The 9,031-nt window shown below is 34.1% G+C and overlaps 1 protein-coding gene across 1 annotated transcript; it reads right to left on the bottom strand.

Moving 5' to 3' along the window:
- Positions 1–3,496: 3,496 nt before the first annotated feature.
- On the bottom strand, positions 3,497–5,656 carry LOC131596384 (cyclin-dependent kinase inhibitor 7-like). Its single transcript, XM_058869018.1, has 4 exons — positions 4,727–5,656; positions 4,456–4,511; positions 3,992–4,162; positions 3,497–3,884 (listed from the first exon to the last, which is right to left on the bottom strand). The coding sequence occupies exons 1-4, from the start codon at positions 4,997–4,999 to the stop codon at positions 3,815–3,817; spliced, it is 570 nt and encodes a 189-aa protein (XP_058725001.1). The 5' UTR covers positions 5,000–5,656; the 3' UTR covers positions 3,497–3,814.
- Positions 5,657–9,031: the final 3,375 nt, after the last annotated feature.

Genomic DNA, 9,031 nt, shown 5'->3' with positions numbered 1-9,031 from the left:
GTGGGTAGGGAGGGACCAAAAGTAGCATGAAATAAAAAAAGTGAGAGTAAACTAGTAAAAAAAGAATAGTGCACAAGATCCAAGAAAATTGGTTACCGTACCTAAGTGACGCCATTCTATTCTATTCTATTCAGTGTAATAGTTGTTTTTTGTACCATTATCTACTTTCCTTCATTAATACACCACCCTTGTAGCTATCTTCACAATCATCACTACATTACTCAACAACAACTACCACTTCAAATAATACTTCTTACACCCCCCTTAACCCAAAACAGATACACCTCCTATTGTTCATCTTTCCTTGTTCACTGACACGTTTTACACCGTTTTAGAAATGTTGCACTATCAAACGGTTGATAAATATCAAGTCACCTTAAGATTGAATGTATATGGGCCCACTACACCCCCACCAATCTCTTTCTTCTTTATCATCCATCATTGTGTGTAATTTTACTGCTGCCACCTTCTTTTTCAAGTTCTTACATGCTTTTGTACCTTCTATCTTCGTTTTAACTAGGGGTGACAAAACGGGCCCGGCCCGCGGGGAAAGCCCGTTTTACCCGCACTTTTTCGCGGGGCGGGACAAGGTTTTAGGCCCGCTCTCTTTAATGTGCCCGCCTCGCCCCGCTCCGTTTTTTTGTGGGCTTTTGCGGGCATTTGTTTTTTCATTGAATTTTACTATTTTTAGGCCTAAAAAGCCGAATGTACGCGGGCTTTCCCTGTTCCGCCCTCACTTTTTTGCGGGGTGGGGCAAGATTTTAGACCCGCACTCTTAAAAAAGCCCGCCCCGCCTCGTTTTTTTGCGGGCTTTTGCGGGGCGGGCCTAAACGGGGCGGGCATGCCCGTTTGCCACCCCTAGTTTTAACTATGAATATTTACTAGTACTACCATCTTTATTCAAATTTTGTAAATTTGGATTTCATGCTTTCCTTCTTAGCTACCCAATTCGGACTAAACCTTTGTCTTACTCAAGTTCAATACTATGTTTATTGACTTATATAAACAATATACTTCGGCTATATATGTTTTATTAAAATTGTTGATAGCTTATAAATTAACTGCAGGGACTATTTAAAAGAAAGTGTGAAACCAACCTAACTATTAAACCGAATTGAATTGAAGTTAAATAATCGAATTATTATGTTTGGTTCATGAATTGAATGATGTTATAGAAATAGTTTTAAAACCGAATTAATTGATAAAAAAATTGAACTAAAACAGAAACTGAATTGAAACGAAACTGAAAATGAGAAGTTAAAAATAAATTTAACTTTTTTTTATTAAAATCGAAAAAAATATATATTATAGTTTGGTTCGTTAACAAATGGTTAGGTTTAAAAGAACAGCCTCTTAACAATTTGAAATTTTGAATTGGAATCCAAATTAATAATTTTTGTTCGATTTGGTTTTGAATAAATTCAAATAGTTAGCCTCGGTTCAAATGACCATTTAGTATAGTTCAATTCGGCTTTCTGAAATTATACTATAAATTAGGGGTGGCAAAGTAGACCCGATCCGTACGACATGCCCGTTTTGTCTGCGCACTCTAATGAGTTTGCTCTGCTAAGTTGCATTTTTATCGGACTTTTGCATTTTTACGATTTTTTACATAACGAAACCAGCAATCCCATTTCCCACTCATACTATAAATAACCCTAACCAACTGACTGCTTTTAAATATAACAGACCATGTACTCTTAGAGTTAAGTTAGCAAGTCCTTATATAAGATTGTAAATTACAAAGTATGTGCATTTTTATTAGTTTGTCTTTTTATATAGTACCCTACAAAACGTCCCCTAATTATATCAATATTTTATTTTGCTGAACTTTAACATCATGAATACATTGTCCCATTGTATTCTTATAGGACCTACCTTAATGCTAGAAAATTCATTTATATGCTGACTCTAGACCACACAAATAAAGATACACCAAAACAAAATAAAATAAAGTGGCGGTGAAGTCTATAAAAGAAAATTATAGTACTAATTTTTGGATTTTTTGGGTACATAGTACTCTAATTAAGGTTACAAAAATTATTAATTTGATTATCATGTTAACACTGACTTGAAGGGAACGACAATAAGAGTTGTTGAATTTTTGTGTGGATATACAATGCAAATATGCAATACTATTACATCTGTGAATTACATTCTGTATCATAAACTTGTCGTGAGGTGTGTGTGTCATATATAAAGAATATCCGAGGGGGCCCCTACATGATGATTAGAAGATAAAACTATTTTGCATTAATTTGAATTAGCTTTCTCATGTTTTATTGTCTTACCTATTCCTAGTTAGTGACAATTGGCATCACTATTCAAAAATGTGTTTTCTGAAAGACACGCACGGGCAATTGTTTGTGTGACCTAACATAAAGATTAATAATGTCACACAACCCAATGTTCAAATCTTATCTATATATTATTAAGAGTATACTATACCCACTGATTTTTGCCTTCTAATTAAAGACGAGTTCAAAACTATGTTTCATTTTTCTTTTTTTAAGGATGAGTAGAATTGTAGAAAGTGGCAATTGTTTTACTAGGGGTAAAATAGGAAAATTTGAAAAAGTTTGCAAGAATGAAGATCTTCCTGGCGCAATGAAGATATGATATCTTAACAGAATCATACAATTGTGATTCGAAATATGCAATGATTATATTGCATAACGGAAAGTAGCAGTGTGGTTCGGGAAAAACTGCTTTGCTTGGTGAAAAAGTATTGAGACGTTTTTCTCACTCTATGATCCACAACCCACAATCAACATCATGAATTCCACACACTACAGGGAATCTTTAATCCTAACACCATGTGCTACTCCAATAAACCATTGCCTTATTATGCCGCGTAGCTAGTACAACGTGACAATCACGTTCCTACTAAGCTATTACTAGTACAAAATCAATTAAAAAAATTGTAAAAATCAAAACTACGGCCAAATGAAGAACAATATGCAAAAGAACCAATTAAATTAAGCAAATTAAAGGGGTGAATTTATGAATAAATAATGAGAACCAAACAGAGCCTAAATAAATTGGATAAAAGAGTGAAAGAATTATATGCTGAAATAACAATAACAATAACAAATATTCCTTTTTTTCACTACTATACCAAATTTGTTGTACTTTGTGAAAGTAGAATGGATTTGGTTCCAAGATTGGAAGACTCTTCTCACATGGGAACTTTTCCACACCCTCTCAAACACGTGCCAGTAACTTACACGTTATTCACTGTGTCCCTGCCGATCCCAACAATCAAACAAAAACCATCACCACTCTTTCTTCCCAGATCCTTCATTTCTCCATTTTCACTATACATTGATAAATCAATCTCATAGTTTCACTTTTTGCAATTTTTTTATAATAGTGGAAAGAACTTTAAGTCTCAGAAATTAAAAAAGGAAAAAGAAAGAAAGAGAGCAATCATACAGTCACTGACTTTGTTGTACCTTTTTAACGGCAAAGTTAAAATAAAGAAACGGACACGGAATTTAAGGGAGGGGTTAGTTAAAAAAGAAAACAAGAGAATTTGTTTGTTCTTCATTGAGTGAATTTACAGAAATTCTGCACAAGCTTGCTCTCTAAGCTGCTTCTCTGTAAAAGCCATTCCAAAGAATCAAACAAAACTAGCTTAAATAAATTAACCACACCCCGAATATTAAATCTATACACTAAAATGAAAGAGTCTTGAAGCTCACATTAAACATAAATTAACTTCAAATTCGAATACCTAAACTAAAAAAAATAAGAAAAATGTCAGCAAAGTGGCAAATTCGAACAGATTCACAGCGTTACGTTACGTTAACGTTCATGGCTTTAACTGAACCCACTCGTAGCGTCCTTCCATTGGAACGTCCTTCAGAATATCATAATTATACCTGTAAATACGTACATAATATGTTATTTTAATTTGATCTGAAATTCAAACTTTAAAACATAAAGCACATTGAGAGAAGAAATTTCTGGTGATTTTGGTTTAACTTACTTTTGTTGAAACTTTTTCTGAATGTCTTTCTCAGCAGCAGCGAAAAATTCTTCAAGCTCGAAATCCGTTGGCGTATTTTTTGCAGATGAAATCGGACGGTGAGAATTGGTCTCCATTGACTCAAGCTCATGAGAATTTCCTCGAAACTCGCTTGAACGACTCATCTCTCTCCTACACTCACCAAAATATTCTGTTTCAGAATTATGAAATAGAATGCGAAATTGCGAACGCTTATAGTTAGTTATATACACACAACACACGCACGAGAGAAGAGAGAGAGAATCAGTTAGTTATACTACAATTTTGAACGGAAAAAAAATTGGCTGTTAGAAATATATGAATTAAATTAAAAAATTTAAAACAGTTGAAGAATTTGAAAAACGAAAACTGTAACTAACTTGAACAATTTCAAAATTCAAAATCAAGTAGATGAATGAATAAATAAACCCGCTCCATTCAACAACCTCTCAATTTCTTCATCGCAATTGCACGTCGACGTTTCACCTTGCGCGCTCTCCACCTGTGAATTAATAGAAACGTTCAATGCGTTACATTAAATTCAGTGAAAATGAATCATCATGAACCAAATTAAAGTCGTTGTAGTAAAATTTATTAAGAGTAAGTAACAAAACGCAGGTTCAATAAAAACTGTATAATAAATCGCATTAAATTGTTCAGTTCAGTTCTTCATATAGTAGAAATTCAGTTTCAGATTTCAAATTCAGTTTCTCTAACCTCCAGATCTAACGATTTGATCCTTTCTTCATCGAGTCCAACGGATCCATTGCTTGAACAACACGATGCCGGAGAATCTTCATCGGAGGAATTTTTCTCCGTCTCCGGTACCGGCCTAACCGTAACCGTCTTCGGTTTGACGGTTGAGAATTTACGATTTTCGGCTCTGTTGTTGATCTTTCTTCTCTTTGCAGTTGGTGGAAGTGAGCTTGTGGCTTCCATGGCTAATGCGGCTCGAGCTCGTGTTCTGACACCTACCTGAGCCATCACCATTGATGAAACTATGCAAGTACGTTCTTCTGAAACTGTAATTCTTCTAATTCTAATTCTACACTCTTCTCTCACTCTCTCACTTTTCAGGTGTTGGAGTTTTCTGAGTTTTTTCTGGTTTTGTTAATGTAAGAGAGAGAAAGGTGGAAAAAATGGCGCGTGATAGAGAGTGTTGTTACGCGCGTGTAGTGAGGAGACGACGATGATAATGACGAAAGGGATTCAACGGTTAGGATTGGATATTTGCTTTTTCGTAGTGGTGTGGGACTGTTGGTGGTGGTAGTGTGGTCCAGTCTCCGTTAATAGTGACGGGGAATCTCAAAACGGGGAATTTGACGGCGCCGTTATGTGATCAAATTAGAGAGCGACACCTCGTTGTATTTAACGGGGAATGAAAACGGAGGGATAACGGTGTTTTGTTGGAGCCGGAAATGGTGATAGATGACCGTGCAGACCGCGTTTGGATTTTTCTTTGAGTAGAAACTGCGTTTTGGATAATCTTCCAAGAAAACCGCGTTTGGATTATACTACTAGAACGCAGGTAACGCTGATTTTTTTGCAGTGAGATTGTGGATAATCATGCGGTTGAGATGAAAATGAAAACATTCATCATTTATTTGCGTTTGTTTTTGAGGAATTCCGTTTGGTGGAGAACCGGTCTTAAGCAAAATAATTGTGTTCAGAAGGTTAAGTTACTGATTTATCCTCGCTTGTAATTGTGAAATGCGAAAAAGCCATTCGCTCTAGTCCATAATATAGTTTCTTCTGTTTGTTTGTCGTGACTCGTCACCAGAATACCAGTCACACGAGCATTTGGAGTTTTATCGCCGTAACAATCATAAATAATGCAAAATTCATTTATATGCTTTGTATTTATATAAAAAGTTAAATATATATGTTAATAAAAAAAGGAGAATTAACTCAAGCAAAAGATGGATTTAGGAAAACTCAAACGAGAGAATCACATAGTCAGACTACGAACAAAAACAACACGAGACCTCAAAAATTCATGATAGAATATGCTTAATTGTTTTTTTGATAAGCAGAATATGCTTTATTAATGCAAGGTTAATGTGCTAGAAACTTTTGGGGAAGAAACCCCTCAAATTTTTAAGCCTACCGCCATGATTAATTTTCTTTTTAAATGACAAAAATGCATTGACTTTTTCTTTTATAAATTATTTTAATGTTTTTCAATTAAATGATTTAAAAACACTAACAACCTTTCTTGTCAAAATTAGAATTACAAGATATGTATGACGATGATATTTAGAAGAAGGCAAAGAATTCTCAACTAGAATCCTTCCGAATGAAAGTTGGTTTTTAGGAGAGGAAGATTTTGAATAATTGTGTTTTTATTTTGAAATGTATGTGATATTTTAAAAAATTTTAAAAAATAATATACTACTACTACATTAGGATATAAAATTATATTATTCTTAAAATTTCTTAAAAATATCAAATACATTTCAAAATATAGACACAATTTTTTAAAATCTCCCTTCCAAAAATCAACTTTCAAACACACCCTAAAAAAAGTTAAAGTACAAATTTTGTCATAAAATTCACATCTGAAAATAAATGTCAAATATTTTCACCTTTCTCACAATCACATGTACACTCATATGAGATTGGAGAAGTCATGCTTTGTCTCACCAAATTGTCTTTTATTGGGATCACATTGTTGATCCTTTTTCAAACAAATAAAGAGACTTTAAGTGGCTTAATATTGTTTCATAAGAACTCCTAAGTTGGCCTTAGATAAATTTGAACTCCATAAGTCAGAATATGATGTCCTTTCCTCCCAGAGTAGCCAATGCAATGATTAGAGGTCCACAAAAACAAACAGATAAATAACCTACAAAAAAACATTATATAGAAATGACCTCCTCGTATGTTCCTTCTCCCATACAAAAAGTCTCTTCCTTCATCTCCACCCTCGACCCTCAACCTTTACCTTAATATTCCTATCTCTGCTACATTAATATTTTTATCAGTTGACAACTAATATAGGTGATGGAACCTAAAAAAAAAAACTTCATCCAATGCTCATTCCAAAAGAACGAATCTTCGTCATTTTTCAATGAGCAAGATAATTATACATATAGCCAACAAATCGTACTTAATCAGATCTCATCTCAACTCTTCTCAAATCTCTACGACTGGGAAGGGTCTTACAGAGTACATGAGAAGTTGCCACATGCCATGAAACTCAATGAATTTGAGGCATTACTATATTTAGTGTTTACTGTCATTCTTCATTAATATAATGTTGATTAATGAGTTCTAATGGCTAGGGAATATATTATAAGTGCTTGGGATTCTAAGTTCTTGTGTTGTTATCCATATGAAAGAGTAATAGATACCTCATTCTCTTTTGTGTATGTGTTGTCTGTGATAAAGCATAAATAGAATGAAAATTAAATTAGAAATTAGGATAGTTTAAAATATTTTTTTATATATAAAAAACTTTAATACGTGAGTGTCAAAATGTTTAAAAAATGTATTACGTTATTATAAACCTAGAAAATATAGTGAAATTGGTATTATATGTATTTTAAAAAAGATTGGATTTACACATTAACGCGTAAATCTAGAATTACGGTTAATTTAAATGTTATAAAGTCCACCAAGTTCCCCTTAAATTTGACTTCATTCATTCCCTCACTCTCTCTGTCTCTATAATGGCGGTGAAAAACTCGGCGTTGTTAATAGTTGCTACTTGTGTTTATCTGTTTTCCATCATCACTACTACTGTTGTTGTTGCTGAAGATCCATATAGATTCTTCAGCTGGAACATTACATACGGTGACATTTATCCCATTGGTGTTCGCCATCAGGTTCTGTTTTTGATTCTTCAATATTCTGACTTGATTCTATTGACCTTTAAATATGCGCCACATAGGATTACATAATATTCCATAGAATATTCTGTATCTGTTGAGTATTAGACTGAATCTTCATTCCAGTTCTGCAGGTGCGATGTCATGCGTTGATGTCATGACATTCCATATAACATCTTGCTTGTACCTGTTTTGTTCTTTTATATTTGCAATACTTATACATTGTATTACATTTTGCTGCTATTATATTTTAGCCAAACATAGATGTCAATCAGCCAATAAAAACATCAACAAATCTCAACATGAAGAACAATGAGAAGGTACCTGAGTACATCTCCAGAGTGATTCTAATCACTAATGAGATGAAAGCTTGTGGAGAAACGCTCTCAGAACAAGTGATTATTGAGAAGGTAATGAGACCACTTACTCCTCAGTTTGATTACATTGTTGTACTTATTGAACATTATAAGGATCTGAGCACTATGAAAATTGAAGCGCTGCAAAGCACTCCAGAAGCACAAAAGTTGCGTCTAACTAAGAAAACCTATGAAAGAGAGGTATAGCAGGCTCTGAAAGCTTCTTTTGTCAAGAAGGACCAGAAGAAGTCTTGGTCAAAAGCCAAGAAAAGACATGGTGGTTCTCATAAGTCAGAAGCATCCTACTCTGATGAGAAGAAACATAAGAATGGAAAGGAGAATCTTGACAATAGAATGGTTCAGTGTTACTGTTATAATAGGTTTGGCCACTTTGCTAAGGACTGTTGGTCAAATAAGGAAAGGAAGTCAGAAGAAGCAAACATAGCCAGAGGGGTTTCTGATGATGAACCTGTGTTATTGATGGATTATGAATCTGATGAGGAACCTGTGTGATTGAAATTTTCTGATTCTGAAGGAGACTTTGAATATGAGTCAGAGTAAGAAGGTGACTTTGAATTTGAAGTCGAGTCTGATTCTGAAGATGAGTCAGAATCAGAAGATGACTCTGAAGCTGAAGTCAGCAGAGACGTCATTTTGAAGAAGTCAGAAGCATAGGATTGGAGTGAATCCCAATCCAACTCTGGTGTAGTGTTAACACCTGAGGTAACTTTTGTAGATGGTTTAGAATTTGAAGATTGTAACATCCCGAAAATTCTTATTTAATTAATTTAATTAAGTTTTAAATTAATTATTGGAAATTAGCATTTTATCGAATT

This window comes from Vicia villosa, linkage group LG4 (assembly GCF_029867415.1).
Source record: "Vicia villosa cultivar HV-30 ecotype Madison, WI linkage group LG4, Vvil1.0, whole genome shotgun sequence".
NCBI lineage: Eukaryota > Viridiplantae > Streptophyta > Magnoliopsida > Fabales > Fabaceae > Vicia > Vicia villosa.
Note: the sequence above shows the minus strand (reverse complement) of the source record. Positions and strands in the feature narration are given on the sequence as shown.

Bases quoted from the DNA above. Each gene is read 5' to 3' on its own strand.
- LOC131596384 (XM_058869018.1), bottom strand. From the start codon at position 4,999: ATGGTGATGGCTCAGGTAGGTGTCAGAACACGAGCTCGAGCCGCATTA. The intron at 4,163-4,455 runs GTTGTTGAATGG...TGGTGAGTGTAG, and splicing joins TGCGATGAAGAAATTGAGAG to GAGAGAGATGAGTCGTTCAA. The intron at 3,885-3,991 runs GTAAGTTAAACC...ACGTATTTACAG, and splicing joins CAGAAAAAGTTTCAACAAAA to GTATAATTATGATATTCTGA.